Source organism: Lutjanus erythropterus, chromosome 19 (genome assembly GCF_056507025.1).
Source record: "Lutjanus erythropterus isolate fLutEry1 chromosome 19, fLutEry1.hap2, whole genome shotgun sequence".
In the NCBI taxonomy this organism is placed as follows: Eukaryota; Metazoa; Chordata; class Actinopteri; order Lutjaniformes; family Lutjanidae; genus Lutjanus; species Lutjanus erythropterus.
In genome coordinates, this window is record NC_139335.1 from 25,906,382 (window position 1) to 25,924,705 (window position 18,324).

At 39.1% G+C, this 18,324-nt stretch overlaps 1 protein-coding gene across 1 annotated transcript; it reads left to right on the forward strand.

The window, feature by feature from the left end:
• The first annotated feature begins 9,749 nt into the window (after positions 1-9,749).
• arhgdia (Rho GDP dissociation inhibitor (GDI) alpha) lies at positions 9,750-17,683 on the forward strand. The gene is made up of 5 exons (XM_084743827.1): positions 9,750-9,971; positions 12,163-12,246; positions 12,806-12,882; positions 13,762-13,825; positions 15,964-17,683. Exons 1-5 carry the CDS (start codon positions 9,782-9,784, stop codon positions 16,164-16,166), a joined length of 618 nt encoding a protein of 205 aa, XP_084599953.1. The 5' UTR covers positions 9,750-9,781; the 3' UTR covers positions 16,167-17,683.
• The last annotated feature ends 641 nt before the right edge of the window (positions 17,684-18,324 follow it).

An 18,324-nucleotide genomic window follows, 5' to 3' on the forward strand; every position in this document is an offset into this window, starting at 1 on the left:
ACAGTTCATAACAAAAAAATAAAAAGTGACAAGTCCTACTCTGTAAGTTAATCAGCTGTTTATAATCATGAATTATCCGTCAGTGTAACATTAAGCCCATTATCTTGAAAACAAAAGCCCAGTACTCTGAAAATATGCACTCTTGAGTTTGAATTCAGTGGCTGCCTGCCAGACTCTTTTACTATATAGCTCAATTTAACTGTCAAAAAACATCTGATCCTACAAGATTTTTAATGATTTCTTATGATTCATAAATGCACTAACTCGTTTGCCAAACATTCAGCATTAATTTAAACTTTATTTCACATGAATCGGGCAAACTACAAAACAAGTTATGGGGTGGGAAAGGAAAATTTCAAAGGAGGACATTGTGGCTTAAGTGTTGTCTGAGAAACCAGTATTTCAACCTAGAAGGTTTAAGGATTTATTACAGTAAATATATTACAGATTGCTCCTCTTAGTCTTTTCTGAGTCAACTCCATCTGTATTGTACAATTTCAGCGACCTCTTTAAGCCTACGGTGATGAATCATGTCAGTCGTGTTGTTTTAGCTCAGTGTGAGCTAGTAATGATTAACCTTTCTTTCTCACATTGAATGGTCCTCCTCAGGCTGAATATAGCCTTCCTCAGCCTCAACAGCAGCCTTCAGAAACACAGAGACCATGCTTTTTTTATCTCATATTTTTGCATTCAAGTCCTGAGTCGGTTGAATTTGCATGTTCACACCACCTGAAACATCAGATTGTCGCAACCCTTGAAATCAAACCATTACAGAGCTGTGGTTCTGCATGGTGAGGAGTCCGCTTCTTCCACCGAGGCTGTTGCCCAGGGACGCAGACTGAATCTGGGCATGTCGCTGAAACTCCTCCAGAGCAGGGGAATAAGCCCTGACCTTTCAGCTGGCACCTTGGCTATCCCATTCACTCGCAGCTTCCTGCTGCTGCACGCAGGGATTTCTCACTGGCTATTTTTAAAGCTTCCTATTTGTTCCTGGTTCTTCCTGGGATAGAGTCATGTTTTGTTTCGTCCACTCCCTCCTCCCCCACAGCCACCTCTCTTGTTGCTCATTTTGTTTCCGGTCAGATTAGTCTTTTTTACTGAACAAATTTTGTGATAGACATCCTGCAAACATTATCTTGATTATTAAAAGGCTCTTGCACCAACAGCCTTCCACTTAACCACAAAGCTTAAACACAAGCTCACAAGAAGTTTTCTAACCTCTACCTGGTCTAATTTTTATGTAACTTCAGAGTTTTACTCAGCCCCTTCTCTCTTTCTGTTAAACTTGGGTTCCTCTATATTACATCATCTCTGCCAACAGCTCTTGGTGTAACACTTCCTCAAAGTTTTGGTATGTGCAGCTACATCCTCAACTTGGTAGCACTCAGAATGATTTTATCCACTGATCTGACATCTAGCTATTGTCAGTGTCCTTTTGCATTTTTATCATTACAGAATTATTGCAGATAAAAAGATTTGGTTGAGTTAGCTTCACAGGTGGAACGTTAAGAGGATGAGTTGTGCCTCAGCTTTGCAGCATGTGGTTTATCGCTCTAAAGGATATGAATCATCAAGCCCTCGTCTGAAAAAGGAAGTTTGCAGTAAATTCTCGACATACAAAAAAGGCCTACTGGCAGCCTGATGTGCTACTTAGTCACTATATCATCCATTATAAAGGCTTGGCGGTGTCTAGGTGCACAATGCACAGTTCATATTATATTTGGTGCAGTAATTTCATTTATTTATTTATTTATTATAACAATTCTTGCTGTCACAGCTCTACAATGTACAGCAGATGTGCTACTTGCACTGTTCTCCACTCAGGTAACTGTCACTTTAAAACGTAAATCAGCACTAAGGCGATGGTTGGAAAAGAAGGCTACTGTTTCTGCTCTGCATGCAAGAGTTTGACTTTGAAATGCTTGAAATAGGTGTGCAAATCTACATGAGGGGAGGGGGGGATGTGCTAATTTCAACAGAACTGTTGCAGAATCAGTTACTAACAAGAACTTGATGGATCAACAGGGCCAAAATTTAAATTTGCTTTGGTCTATTCATTGAGTGTTGCACCTATACTTGATAAGCTTTTATCAAAGCATGTGAAGGATACACTGAAGCAGAGATGCACATTATGGATTTTATTCCAGCCAATACCTATAACCAATAATTACCTGCTTCTCATGGCCAGTATGATAATGATAATTTCACATTTTGTGTTTTAAAAATAATTTAATTTAACTTGACAGGGCTTAACAGTAAGGATTGTCACTTTCCCGGGACAAGTAAAATGCTATGTAAGGCTAATAAATCTAGCAACTTACTAGCCTGATCAGGCAAGTGATAATGAAGGAGTGAACCATTTTGCTTCCTTCTCAGCTCTATCGAGAGTTGCACATTTACAGTATTTGCTAAGGGTTATATTAGGCAACTTAGGTTCTTGATGACATTGCGCCTCTGATCCAAGAAGCTTCTGCAGTTCAGGGTCGCTGTTCAAGGTTTGTCAAGTTTCCAAAAAATATGAGTGCCATAACAACAGCCAACAGCATCTCGTTTGCATGGCCGCTAAGATTGCTGCTGACAGCTCTTCCTCCAGAGCCTCACCAAAGCTCGCATGAAACATGAACGCTGAGGCATTCAATAATCCTGCTGTTAAATCAGCATCTCTAAATGTCCCACCTGTCAGGTTGATGAATTGTCTTGGCAAAGGAGAAGTGCTCACTAACAGGGATTTTAACACATTTGTGAACGACATTTTAAAGACTTAAATCTGTTGTGTGCACAAAAGATTAAGTAAAAAGATTGAGTAAAAAAGGTGTAGCATTTCTATTTTTCGTTAAATATACTTTTGTGGAGCATTTTGCCTAAGAATTCAAATTAAATACTTTGACAAAACCAGCTAAATCAGATATTAATTATAGCCAATATTTATCAACAGCAATGTCATGTTCAGAGTAATGAGTATTGACCCAGATATTTATTGTGTATCCTTACACTGAAGTGTAGAGAAATTGTGTAGATAAAAGGGACAAATGCAAAGGTCTATCAGACTTGGTGTTGCATCAGAGAGACCAACAGAAAGCAGAGATCAAAGCAGCCATAGATCTGTGGGTGATATCTTCAATAGGGAGTTAAGCTAAGAGCTAAATGTCACCTCACAAAGGTTGCCAATCCTCTTTTAGTGAGGCTACACTCATGTCCTGTTTTTGTCTTTGAGTTAAAAGGGTGCTGTCTTCCAAGTAACTGTAATTTAGAGTAGCCATCATCAGCTGTAAGACTTCCACTTCTCAAACTATCAGTAAAAGTCGCTCTGCTGTACCTGATGGCAGTGGTTGTGGTCAAACTAGAAAGCTCTTGTCAGATTTAGTGTTTTTCTGATGTCTGGCTGCCATATGGCTGCTGCGTTATCATGGGCAAACACGGCTCATTGCAGGCTTTCTGTGATGCCGGTATACACAGTTTGTGATATAATGCAGTTGTTTATTCCTTGCAAGAATGGAAGTTATTTTCTCTGTAGTGCAGGTAATCACCAGGGCTACGCTCAAGATTTGCTGTGCATCAATGTATTACACAAGCTAGGCTACTTGTTGCTCTTGCTTTGCCACATTTTTGTTCCTCCTCCTGTGTTCCTCATGTAGCACGCACTGCATGATCACTGGCACCAGACAGAAGCTATAAGGTTACATTTAATGGCAGTCATAAATATATATCAGGAGATATTTACAAACCAGAACATTTTTATAAGAAATCAAACAAGCAAATCATTCATTTTCATCATTCAGGGCTCAACAATAAAGATTGGCCACTTGCCCGAGGCTAGTAAAATGCAATGCTAGTAAATTTGATTTCCCTTAAATTCACTCATCTAGAAAAGTCTATGAGAGTCAGTATCTTGAAGTGCAGCCTAAAGGAAACTTTCTCCCACAGATTTCCCACAGGGTTTTCCTGGTTTTCACCGAGCTTGCTGATTAATTATCCCTAGCAACATTTCGATGACACTAATGACTCCTGTCCAGAGAATCCTCTTGATGTGTCACCAGTGACACCTCCAAAGACTTCCCTCTCCTGTCCCTGAATGCCTCATTAGCTGTAATCCCACTTTCTATAATCTTATTGCTCAGTAGTGTTGCTAAGGAACAGGCCTAATCTGAAGCCTCAACTGCCGCCAAGCCTGTTGTGTTTATAAAATTGCGCTGCTTAACCCTGTGAAGCAAACAGCTTATCCTGCTGCAGGAGAGGGCTGCATTGCAGGACTGAGCCAGGTGGAGGTCAGGACACAGAGGTGGAGTCAGTCAATGGCACATCCACTGTCTGTTTGCATGATCTCATGGTTTATGTGTTGTCTCCCAGCAGGCTGAACAATGACAGGGCCTTTTCCTGTCAGCTCAGTATGAAACCTGTTAGCCACAGCCCACATTGTTTGAGCAGGGCTAGCCAGAAAGAATGTGCATCATTATGAGGGTGGTGAAGTAAATATTGTTAAAACTAATCAATTTTGCTCAGTGCATGAGCCTTTAATTTGCTGAATCAACCATTTCATACTTGGTTAAGATGCCATCTCATAGTGATGTGGATGTGTGCACACATTGTATAATGCCCTTCTAAACTATTTGTTAGTCCTTATTTTGGTAAATGTGATGTTGTTGACAGTGAAATACTTTAGGGGGGCAGCACTGGGTGACGGTAGTGGTATGTTTTGCCTTTGTTTAGATGAGCAATGCACTGATACAAGTATCTGATACCCCTCTGATAATGTGCTCCTGTGCTCATACTCATAAAACTATTCCAATACAACCACACCCAATGCCACTTAATGAAAAGTAGTTCTTCAACACAACCAATTTGATAAAACGTCTAAAGAACCAACATGACATAAGTTCCATTAAGTAAGTACCCACATGTAGATACTTGTACTTTTACTTGGTCTGTAAAACAAAAAAGTGGTATCAGCACAACCTGAGTTTAATAATAAAATTCCAAAGATTAGTATTAACATTTCTAATTTTAATTATCATCTTTAATTGCCACATTTTGAACATCTGTCCAGCACCAACCAAATTTAGCAACTGTCCTACCAACACAGCAGCAATATTGGTTTGTTTTGCATCAGTGAATGCAATGTGATCACAAGGGACAGGATGGCATTTCAAATATTTCAGACGTTGTCAGTATAAAACTTGGTGAGATGATTTCGGGCTATGTGTCAGTACTTTCTAAATATTTTTAGTGCATTTTAACAAAACCATAACAATGCATCGTGAAGAGGAGTTGATCAGGGGCATTATCAAGGCAAAGAGGGTTATCCAAAGAATAAAGCGTGGCAAGTCGGAGACGTAAAGAAATACATTTGTATCGAAGCTCGCACTGGTCTGAAGTCCACACTCCACAGTCATTGCATTTTCAAACTTGTAGTCTCCAACCTCAACCAACGCTGACTCAAGTGACATTGTTTGAGGCAATTTATAAATAAATAAACAGGGAGCTGCAATGTCTCCTGCGGAGCCACAAAATGCTTTATACAACTTTTTCACCTGTGCAGTAGTCCAGTGATTCACATACTTTTTCTGGTTTTCCCCACTTCAGAAGCCAAAGCAGATTCATGCTCCCCCACCCTACAATTATTATTAATCATTAACAATATTTGGAAAAGAATTCAAGTTGAATTTTGGAGAAGTAAATATTACAATGACAGCATCAGCAAACTTGTTTATTCCTCCTACACAAACAATAATATATAGTCATTTAACTTTCTTTTGGTCTCTATTTCTCCCCTGGTCATACCCCCCCTCCCCTGCAGTGGTCTGCATCTGTGTCCTCCTTAGACTTTAAATGAAGCACAAGAAACGACTACATACGCCCTGTGTTTTTAGGCACTGTACAAGTATGAATAGTGCAGCTCTGTACCCAATGTATATGTAATCAGAGCCAGCACTTCCTCTTATTTGACAGTTTGGTGCGCTGCAGTCATGGTGCAGCTTGCTGCAGGAGGCGGCCCACACAACAAGAACTGGGTAGAGGAAGTGAGAAAAACAACCTGTTGGTTGATACTTCAAGCATGATATGACGACATCAGTGTGCTATCTGGCCTTGTTTTCCTGTCTCCCTGTGCAACAAGAAGCCTCTCACTCATTCTGTATGACCAGAGACACTCACACACAGCTGACCTGCCAAAAGCACGCTATTGGCAGACAAGGAATTTGTGCTTTTATGGACGCACAGAGGCCCCATTTGGAAAAACAGTGCTGCGTTCTCAGTTCCTGCTTGGCTAATACCCAACTATATATGACAGTCACAACAGAGCAGACAGGCGGGTTAGATGCAGAGACAGAGTTTCTGTTTGCAGTAGTGTGATTAATTGTGGCTCCTCAGATTGTAAATATTGTGTGAGGCATTACTTTTACTGAGAGCACCCACCCGTGTTCAGCATATGAAGCCTGCCTCGTTTGGTTACAGTTGTTTGTTACCTGGTGGTTTTGCTGTTGTTTGCGTTTGTCTGATTTGTTCGCTCACCTGTGTGGTCTTTGACTAGTATGTTAACACTAATATGCCACATTGAATGAATAGAGGTAACAAATATTAAGAGGGATTACTTTCTGTAGAACATGTTTAGCATCATTAGACTTTAATAGAGAAATCTGTAATATATTTACCATAATAAATTATAAAATGACCATGATATGTCATCAGATTAAGAAAATATGCTAAAATGAAATTCTCACTTCTCTGACGACTATACTACTGCCACAGGTCCTCCACTCCCCCATTTCACTTTAGAGTTGATTAATAATAATGAATTGAATAATAATAATGATTAATGCTAAATGTTTGCTAAATGAGCAAGTGTCTGTTTATGAATCATAAGAAATAATTCGATTAAAGTAAGAAACATTGTTAGTGGGGTCTGGCAGGCAGTAAGACAGGCAGCCACTTAATTCAGATATCAGAGTTTGTGTTTTTCAGAGCAGTGGGCTTTTTATAGTTTAATAATTTATAGTTACAAACAGCCGATGAACTTAGAATGGAGGACTCATCGTCGTTTGTTATCAACTTACAATGTTGTGCTTGATTTGCGCTCCTGCCTTGTGTTCCTGCAGTTTGCCTGAGCTTGCTTGCTTGAGTCTACTTTACAGTAGTTTTTGGATTCACAGTTGTTACATATTGCTCATTTTATGGAGAATAGGACTGAAAGAGTTTGAAAAAAACGTCATCACAAAGGTTTTGACTAACATTGCGATGTGATTTGCAATATGAGAGGGAATCTTTATTTTTACACCATTTTTCTCATTTTCATTGAAAAACCTATTAAAATATATATCGTGTGAATTTTGCAGGGATCTATACCAAACAAAGATGATTTTTAAATTTGTAGAGTATGATCTGTTAGTCAGAACTTTTCTGTAGCACAACATTATTTGATTTAAATGGGTATTTTGACATTCATTTTATTTTAACCAGTATTGCAACTCCTGCGATTTGAAAACTCCAGTTGGCCGTATTGCAATTTTGATAAAGTTTTGATTAACTGTTTATCCATAATGGAGAAGGAGTTTGTCTATATGTCTATCGTCTTCCTCTTTGACTAACCCTGGGTTGAGAGTCATTCGTCGGTTATTGGATTTATGTCATCAATCCACATTACAATCTAATTCCACAGCCCCGTGTGTTTTCTATTTTTCTATATGTAAATATTACACTAAGTAGTGAAAAATGAGAGGATTAAATTGATCTCTTTTTGCATCTACTCCTCATTAGCATATTATACAAGGACTTTGCAATCCAAATTCCAGTATGAAAATACCGCTTGAGTGAAGGAATGTAATATCCACCTCATTCATGGTGTAACAATAAACAAGCACACTAATGAAAATTACAAACACAAACCACCATAACCCACCATGTTCTGAACACATTGGAAAACACTAACAAAAGGAAACATTTGCGTGTTGGGACATAAAATAGCAAATTCAAACCAATGTATCATGGGAATTGAGGACACTCTCTTATTTCAGTTTGAGCCTCGTGTATTCTTACACATAGCCACATCACTGGAATTGACTCTTTGATCTTCAGGTCTAGCTCTTAAACATGGTTTAAGGACACGGTTTTCTTATTCAGAGCGGTAAATCCTCCTCTGTAGTTTTGACAGAGTGTGTTCATGCTTGGCCGAGTTCACTCTCAAATACAGGAAGTTGAGTTCTTTCAACATCCAAATGTCAAAAATATTCAGGATGAGAAGTTTGAGGGCGTAGTTCCCAGAGAGGAATGTTTTCTCAGTGGTTTGAAAAGGAAAAAAAAAGATCAGATTGAGTAATGAATAAACTAAATGCAGCTAATTCTGTTGTGGTTGCTACTTGACTACTAAGTAGTATCAGTTCTCCTAATAACAGGCGTCGACTTTTGCCTGCATCAGGCAGAGTGCTGTATTGACATGAACGTACTAGCTCAGACATCATTAGACTGGTGTGTCTGTGTGTGAGTGTTCTCCAAGAATTACAGGAAGAACAAGAAGAGGACAGACCACACAGAACAGTGCTGTGAGAGCGCCATCATCCAGCTGCCATGGGCTTTTGTAGGTGTTGATTAGCTTCATATAGCTGTGGCCAGCATATGTGCACCAGATGGGCTTAATAGATTTTTTTTCCACAGCATTTTATGAGCTACAATCGAGTTTTGGAGCGTCCTCCATGGTCTTAAAAAATTAGGATGATCTCACTATGTTCTCGTGCTGTTCCCTGTTCAGAATCACTTCTAATCAGTTGTGACTGGTGTGTTGGTGCAGCTGGATCGAGATAGCCACATTAGCACTGCTGTTTTTCTGTTGTCTCACTGCTGCAGTCTGACAGCAGTTTATGAGGGAGAAGCCCTGGAGGTCAGATAATCATCAGCTTTGAGACCACAAGCCTCTGTTGCGTATCAGAGAAACCAGCTCGACAGCCAAGTGGACTAAGAGGGCCAGTGACATCTCCCAGCTCTCATTTCTGCTAGAGTGTACATTTGTGCACTCGCATGTGCGGTTACGTCTAAGGGACAAACACACAATAAAACTGCCTTGACTCTTGCCAAAAATAATAGTAAACTTACCCGTGACAATCCACATTAAGCTTGTTATCAACAGTTTATTTTACTGAGCATTTCTTTGTTGTCAAGTGAGCCCGCTGTCTGTGGTCTCTCTGTACGAGGAAAAGAAACTATTCACAGCAAGGTCTGTGGATCATCAGTCTAAACTTGTCACTCTTGTCTAGACAGAATTGTTGCTGTGCAATGTTTCAAATGTTTTCATACTTTGAGTGCTGCAAAGCAAATCCCATCTCCACTCCAGAGCTGCAACTAAAGATTATTTTCAGTATTTATCAATCTGCTGTTTATTTTCACTATTGAAAAAACCAAAGTGACATTTTCAGATTCTTCATTTACTATCATAAATGAGATAGAAAACCACCAGATACTCAAATTTGAAAAGCTAAAACCAACAAGTCACATCAGCAAAAATCAACACTCTAGTTTCTGTCTACATGCACTCGTACTTTACACTGCAAGGGCCAACAGGTCAAAGGTCACTGAAGTTTCCCTCTGGATAAGTGATCTGTAATAATCATCCAGTAACAGGATGTCAGAAACCATGTGCTGTCTTGTTCCACATGTGTCAGATTTCATTAAAGCAAAGTGAAGAGTAAAAGGGGAAGTGGTCTGTTGTGTGGACTCCTGCAGTCAGTCCTCATTACTTTATTTTCCTGTATGCTAACAGTGCTCTCTGCTGTCACTTTCTGTCTGTGATTAGCACACAATGGCAGAGCAGGAGCCTACTGCAGAGCAGCTGGCAGCGATTGCAGCATCCAATGAAGAAAACGAAAATGCACCCAACTACAAACCGCCTGCCCAGAAGAGTTTACAGGAGATCCAGGACCTGGACAAAGACGACGAGAGCCTGCGCAAGTACAAGGAGGCACTGCTGGGCAAGGTGGATGTAGCTGCAGGTTAGTGATCCCTGTTAAGTACCTCTTCATATATGTGTATCCATAACATTTGTTCCAACGGCTGGTAAAGTTTCTGCTGTGTGTGTTTGCACTACCAAAAGTGCTGGCAATCAAACCTCGGCTGTTTGTTGTGAAAACGATTCAGTTACTTGTCATAGGGTTGGGCCACTTTCTGGTTCTACTGCTCCTTTCCAGTGTATGAAACTAAACGGGTCTAAATTTCCACTAACCAACTATGCTAGAATACTTTTAAACGTGATTTTCTTGTAGATATTCAGGTTGTAAGAGAAAGCTCTCAACATTGTTAGTCCTGATACATTACAAATGTAGTAGTAGTAGTTTTGTTAGTTTTTCTTATGCGATCCAGCACTAGTAGGCATCATGGGAAATGCAGGCGGTCTCTGCAGTGCATGAGTGCATGTCGTAGGGGTGTGCCATTGTATCATTCACAATAAATTGTCATAACTTCTTTAATTATAAAAAGCAATTATATCATGATTGCAGCAATATTAAGGTGGAGGAGTTGGTTCCACGAGGGGAGCAACTTCAGTAGCGTGAAAGTGGTTTCATCACAAAAGATCAGTGGTACAATTAACCACAGTAATATGTAAGCAGTGCAAGAAAACTAACTGCAAAAGAGGGAAATAAAACAAAATAATTTCACCACCTCAAGTAGAAGCACCTGGTGAAGGACGAGGAGAGCTCAGGAGAGCTCAGCAGCTATTGTAAGTTCTAAGCCAACAATATTTTTCAGTATTTTGTCATATTATCAATAATATCATTATCGCAGAATATTACTTACATAAAGCATGAAAATAGAGTATTTAAGTTTTTTTTTTCACTCAGTAAATTCATGCACTATGAACACGTTCTGTGTCGTCGTTGATGAGTATCCTCTTACTCACTATCATGTATTTTGCAACATTTGTTTTTGTGATGACGGGCAAATTAACTGATCACTGTCACTTCCTGAAATACTGATTTAAAAAATCAGGGGAAATGAATTAATTTGAATAGTTGAGCTAAAGCAGATCCTGACACCCATGTGAAAACATCTCAGAGCTTGGAAACAGGTGTGGCGACTGCCTGGAGTTCATCAGAGCTGTGTTATTGTTAAAAAAAGACAAGAAAAAAAGACATGATAGTCCACACAATTCCCACAGATGTCTGTAGTGTTGTCTGGTTTCAGAAGGTTCTGAAGCAGAACAATGTACTGTAGTGTTTTATTGTTAGAATTAAAGCTTCAAAATTTAATGTAATCACATCTGTCAAACTATTTTAAGAATCTAACTAGTGAGTTAAATTACCTTTAAACATAGTTTTTAGTCTAAACCTAGATTAAATTTAATTCTGTTGCACCAGAACTTTGACCTTTAATTTAAACTGTGATCTAGTATTAATTTTAAACTTACTCCTGAGGTTGAACTTTTAAAATGGCTGCCTTTTTGACATGGATTGAGCAAAATAGTTCTGATCCATCATGAGTTGGCTAACTGGGTCAACCATGTTTTTAGCGAGGGAGCAAATAATGTAATCATCATAGATGTATTATAATGAACTGAATAGTGATCGCAAAGATGAGGCCTATTCAGTCCAATGAGAGGTGCCCTCCTGGCTCGTAAGTTGAAAAAGTTTTCAAGCTTCTGGGTTTAGTTCCTGGTTAGATGACCCACTGAATATGCGCAGTAGTGTTTCCAGCTACTTTAGCTACTGAGCAAACAATTAAATGTTTTAAGGAATACAGAACAGCTGAAATTCTCCCCCCTCTTTAAACATACTATAGGCCCTAACAGCACTTTATTTTTTATCTGTTTATTTTTATTTGGGTAAACAATTATCTCTATATTGATTAAATTTCAGTTTAAATCACTAAACGTGGATTTACTAAACCGAGATTAGCTTTTAATTGTTCAACAGAGTTTTGCTCAATTTTTAATCTGCATTCACTCATTTTAAACCTAGTTTTGCTAAACTCCAATTAGAACCAATTTTATATTAAATAAATCTTCATCAGTTGTAACCAGTGTATGTTTGAAAGTAGAACTGTTAAAATGACGAAGTATTTTTGATGAGATACTTCCCTTTTTGCTCCACTGAATTCTCTCAGCATTTCTGTCAAGTGCTCTGGATCTTATGGTGAAGGATCTTGTGGTCATAATTTTTAAGACTGTGACCTTTCTCTCTGTCGTAGATCCCAGCACCCCCAACGTGCAGGTGACGCGGATGACTCTGGTATGTGACTCAGCGCCAGCCAATCTGGTCCTTGATCTAACAGGTGAGTGGAGCATTTCAAAACCCCAGCGCTGGTTTTCTTTTAATGTGAAAACAGACCATTTATCAGCTGACATGTGAAAGATGAATGCACAGAAGCCCACATACAGGCAGCTGTAGTCACTTACAGCAGACACACTGGAAGAATTAGCTCATCGTAACAGTTATGAACAGTAATTAATCCAAGCCTTTGTGTGTAAATATGGACCAAGTGAGCTGCTGGGTCATTAGTCTGCTAATTAAAAATGACACAATTCCTTTGTAAGTGGGTTAATGAACCATTTCCTGATGGCACTCCTGCCCTCCTTTGGTGGTCACTGTGAGCTGCTTCAGAGCAGGAGCTGGGCCCACTTGAGGTACTGTGCCACCTGGTGGTCAGGATCACTACTACAGGCTGATGAAAATCATGTATTTCCTCTTTCTTTAGCTTAACTAAACCCTCAAATCTCTTCATTAACCTGCCGTTTCTTTTAGGGTAAAATGCTTGCGTGGTGCTTCAAATTGATCTGATATTAAACAGCTTGACGGTCTTTGGTTTCATGCTGCGTCATCTTCCCTAACAGGGGACCTGGATGCCTTCAAGAAGACCCCATTCGTACTGAAGGAGGGAGTCGAATACAAAATGAAGATCAACTTCAAGGTGAGAGTCCAGGTTTTGTTGATCCCAGGAGAGGGCTGGATGATATAGACCTGAAAGATTTATCACAATAAATTTCATTCAATTGATAAGTACTGATCATATCTAATGACCTATTTTTAATGAAGACCAGCAGAAAAAAGGTTCAATTAACCACTTTATTTACAAAGGCACACAGATAATAGAGTCAACAGAAAACACCGCCAGTTGACCGTCCTCTTTTTCCTTACAGTCTGTGCACATTCTCTCACTCCACACTAATGTTGTTAAAAGTATCGATACTCCTGTACTTTTTCAGTGCCACATGTGTAAAACAATACAATATATGGTATCAAAGTATCAAAGCTAGAAATAATGATCTAAGTGCTCATTCAAGACCTGAGTTTAGTCTTTTAATGTCCAGTCTGAAATATGGCCTGCAGACACTGTCCAGTAACTTTTTCTGTAGCAGCACTGTGTGCAGGTTGATAATTTCTTTAAAAAAAAAAATCTTTTTTTGTGTGCCTAGGACTTTTTTTTTTCATTTTTGCTGTGGTATTGAAAGAGGTATCAAGTGTTGTTTTTGTTAATCACAGTTTAAAATTCTGGTTATAAATAAAAGCAACGTTGTCACATGTCTATGACGCAACACTACATGATTGGCTGTTGATGCTTCATTATCAAGACATATGTTAGGCTGTTAATGAGCCAGGGATATTTTATTGAACAGTTATCTTATTTATGAAGTGTCTGTTGCTGATACACAATTTTATTAGCCAGTCCTGTCCCAGGTCTCCTCTGTGTTTGTTGTCTCAGACTGTTGAAGGCATGCAGATGTCATGTCAAACTATCTTTGTCATGGGAAACTGTCGAGCAGGATGTAATACATGTTGCCATTTGCAGGTCAACAAGGAGATTGTGTCGGGCCTGAAGTACATTCAGCAGTCATTCAGGAAAGGAGTAAGGGGTAAGGCAATGATTTCATTTTATCTCTACAATTCCTTAAGTGGATTTTTGACATGGAAATGTAAAGTAGCATCCTCTGACTGAAAGGAATACTTCTATACTTCAGCAAATGCACTTATTCCCTGTCTTTGTATCACTTTCAAAGTGATTATTGGAAGCAGATACATCTGGCTGCAGATGATTTGAATATTGTTTTGATATCTTATAATTCTGTCATTTGTTCTTTGTTGTATTTTGTCTTATGCTTGCCTGATGTGTATAATAGTGCTATGTGCACTGCTGACTGCGTTGGCCAGGAGTATTGACTGTAAAATAAGAGGACAGATTCAAAATTCAAGAACTTTATTGTCATTGTGCAGGCACAATGAAATTGCAGTTGGACCATCCTCAAATGGTGCTTGTAGTCACACATATTTAAAAAAAAATCACACAATACAAAGAATAAATGGACAGAAATAAAAAAAAAAAATCTTATAGCCACAGTGGTTTGACCCATTGGTTTGTAGACTAGCGTTTTGAAGCCTCGAGTCCGGCATCACACAGGTTACCATCTTGGTTTTTTGGAACCAGAGCATGCACAGAACAGACGAGCGTGAGGAGCTGGTGGGTGACGTTAAGTGAGAAATAAGTGATGAAGCAGCAGAATATTGATCCATATTGGCTCAGTTTTTTCCAGTTGGACAGTTGATCTGAGTTTCATGAGCCGTTTGTGTTGACTGAACAGACATATTGTGAATGATCTGTCAATCACACGGTAACCTCGCCCTAAAGCAGACCCTGGTTTAGGGTCCATTTTACTCTCAGTAGGACCAGAATTTACTAAATGAACATCAAGCTCTGTAGGAGAAAACTTGAAACTAGGGACTGAAACCATAACCTCATCAGGAAACTGTTTATTGAGGTTATTGAGGGTCATTTTCTCATAAAACTCAAAATAATCTTCTTTGTGCAATCAGTGGATTTGCCCTCTGCTGGTCATTAGAAAGAATGCAGGTTAGCTGCTGCTGCTTCTACTGTCCATGGCCTGGACTCTCTTGAAGAACAGATTTTCAATCTTTAACTCTTCACTCCACTTAAATAAAAAAAAAAAAGAAAAGATCAATACCATTAGTGTCTGCACAGTAAATATGAAACTACAGCCAGCTGCCTGTTAGCTAAGCTTAAAGGAGAAATCTGTTATATATTTTATGTAATAAATCATAAAATGACCATGAAATATAATCAGAAATTAAGGAAACATACCAAATTGAAATTGTCGCTACTCAGACAGAAACACCACAGCCGGTGTCCTCTTAGAATTTCTGTTCCAGGCTGAAAAAATTGTTTTAGTTTGCCCAGTTCATGTTAATTAGAGTTCAAATTAATGCTCAGTGTTTGCCGAATGAGTTGGTTCCTGATTATGAGGCATAAAAAATCATTAACAATCTTTTGTAAGGAGTAAATGTTCATAACTGCTAAATTGAGCTATATTTTAATGGGTTTGGCAGACAGTCAGCTCTTCTCTCATTAGCACTAAGTAGCACTAATTGATGCTTGTTGTATTCAAATGACAATCTTGCACTTGTCTTGCACTCCTGCAGTGTTCCTGCAGCCTCCCTGAGCCTGAGTATTTATGATTTTGATCAGAAAAATAAATACTAACCATATACATAATAAGAAAAAAAAACTCATAAAAATGTGATAGAAATTATTCTTTCTTATACTTGTAAACACTGTTACAACACTAAAAACATTATACACTATACACTAAAAATGAAAATCACTGCTTGTTTTCATGTTTTGCCAGATAGAAACTCATGACTCCAGCAGAAAATGAGTTCTTAGGATTAGAACGTTCTATCTGCATTTGACCTGCTCCAAAGAAAACCCATCCAGATTTGATTAGTTTGTACATTTACAGAAACAGACTCGTTTCAGACATCGTTTTTGCTATTTGGAATACAGTACTTCAAAACTCAAAACCACAGCTAGAGCTTTATAATTCAAGGGGGTGGTGTGGTGAATTTCCACTCTGTAATAAGCTATTTATGAGGCAGTAAATTTAGTACTTTTATTTACTTTTGCTAAATCTGGACTTGAGGATGTGCACATCTTCAATAAGCTTCTACATCTCCTTTTTCCTCCCTCTCTAATCTACAGTCGACAAGTCGGACTACATGGTCGGCAGCTACGGCCCCAGACCAGCCGAGGAGTATGAGTTCCTCACCACCATGGAGGAGTCGCCCAAAGGGATGCTGGCCCGCGGCACCTACACCGTCAAGTCCAAGTTCACCGACGATGACAAACACGATCATCTCTCCTGGGAGTGGACCCTTAATATCAAGAAAGACTGGAAAGACTGATTTCTTTCACGCCATCCTCCATCAATGTCTTCCTCTGCTTGCTGTCATTCTGTTATTTCTGTCTGGATGTGGTGATTTAAGCTTTTGCTCTCTCCGTCCTTTGACACCCACTCTTACGGTCCCCATTTCTTTTCTAAAATTTCGATCACTTCATCATTCCTCCAATTTGTTAACGCTTCATTTGTTTGCGCCCGCCCTTCTGTTAAGTATTAAATCTTTAAAATGGAGAAAGCAAACAATGTGCACAATCCAGATTTTGCATTTTATTGTATAAAAGAAAAATAAGTAAAAAAAAAAAAATCTGTTCACTGCTCTTTGAAAAGTGATGAACTATATGATTCCCTCTGCCCATTTTCCTGCTTTCTTTCCTTCCCTCTTCTCTATTTTTCAGATTCTTTTGTACTATTACCGTGATCTGCCTTTTGAAAGCACTGTACAGGAAGAAGTAGTGCTGTATGGACGTGGCCACTGTACGGTCATTGAGCAATCATTGCTGGACACAACTCATGGAGGCAGCCCTCCTAAAGCCTTTGAGCAGATTTTTTGGAGCAGGGTCTTGGTAAATTATTTGGAATTCAGGCTACCTCTCTTTCAAATGATTCAGCACCCTGCACAGCCTGCTAAGAGGACGGGGGAGAAACAAAATTACCTCTAACCCCTTAATATGACCCCTGACTTTAGGTGTGGCTGCTCCTCTCCTGATCAGGGTATTTTGGCAGTGTATTTAGCAGCCATGTGGCCTTAACAAGAACCCTTAGAAAAGCCCTAGATGACCCAGTTGAGCCGTTTGCCTTCAGATTATATTTGCCAGACCATCATGTGAGCCTGTTTTTAACAATACTTGTAATACATGGCCAGAGCATCAGGACTATGGACTTTTAACACCTTTATTTCAGGTTTGATGATTCATAAAAACCATTACATGTTGATGTTGATCATATTATCTCTATTTACAAATGCATCTTCATTGCAGTACTTGTAGTTTTCTAAATATCAGTTAAATTAACTTTTTTTAGATCATTTACAAAAACTGTAAATACAAGTCCAGGTTGTTCTAATGGTTTTTTGGCACCCGGTGTCCCCTCTGGTCCCTGAGGCCATATTTCCAGTGTGTCCAAACACAAGGACCGTTAAACCGCTCACCTTGTATCACTCAAGTTTAAAAATTACCAATGCTGACTGTGCCTCCAGTCTCTTACACCCACACGCTGCTGCTGACTCGGCGGCACTCTGCGCTCAACATCAGTGAGGTGAAACGTCGACTGTAATTGACTTTTGAACCAGTACAGAGACATCAGTCCCCCAGCCAGACATCGATAGGTAACACATCCTGCCATATCAAAAGTGTTAGCTTTTTTATACACTCCATAAGTATGTGAATGAAGTCTGTTTCCACAGCTTCATGTATCATGGGCTGATGAGTCTCTCTGTGGGGTTGGGTTTGACTCTATGTGTGCTACTTGTATTACCTACAGTTTACTGATCTTCTGTGTTCACATTAAAGTGTTCAGACTGGGCCTGTGCGTGTCCTGTTGTTTTATTCAACCAAATGCAAATGACATGGATGTTTGCTTTTTTTAATGCCCCCAGGCTGGTGACAGCTGTCGCCGAAGGCATTACGTTATCAGGTTGACCGAATGTCCTTCCCATTCTATAAATAATATATATGAAGAACACCTTGAGATAATTGCTTCAAATGTGGTACCGACATCCATTCAGACTTGAGGATTAACTAATGAGATTTTGGTGGACAATATTCAAAGTTCAGAGTCACTGTGATGTCAAGTCTGTCCTGTTCTCATGGACGTGAGCTTAAGAATACCTTGTGGGAACTTCTTCAAATTTGGCCTAAGTGTCCACCCTGACTTTAGATTGAACTCAACAGATTTTGGTGATGGTCCTATTTCAAGGTAACTGCAACCCCATGACCATCCCAGTCTCGTGAACATGATATCTGAAGAACACCTCGAGGGAATTTCTTTAAATTTGGCACAAACATCCTGAACTGACTAGATTTTGGTTGTCAAATGTCAGTGTGACTTCACAATGTTTTTGTTTTTTTTTTGACTATAATACACTAATTATGATATCATTCCACACAAATAGGATAAAATGATGGGGTATTGACATTTTATATAGGTAAAACTTACAGTGGCAT

Excerpts from the sequence above, each read along its gene's own strand:
- arhgdia (XM_084743827.1), top strand. The coding sequence starts at position 9,782 with ATGGCAGAGCAGGAGCCTACTGCAGAGCAGCTGGCAGCGATTGCAGCA. Across the intron at positions 9,972-12,162 it reads CAAGGTGGATGTAGCTGCAG|ATCCCAGCACCCCCAACGTG; the intron begins GTTAGTGATCCC and ends TCTCTGTCGTAG. Across the intron at positions 13,826-15,963 it reads ATTCAGGAAAGGAGTAAGGG|TCGACAAGTCGGACTACATG; the intron begins GTAAGGCAATGA and ends TCTAATCTACAG.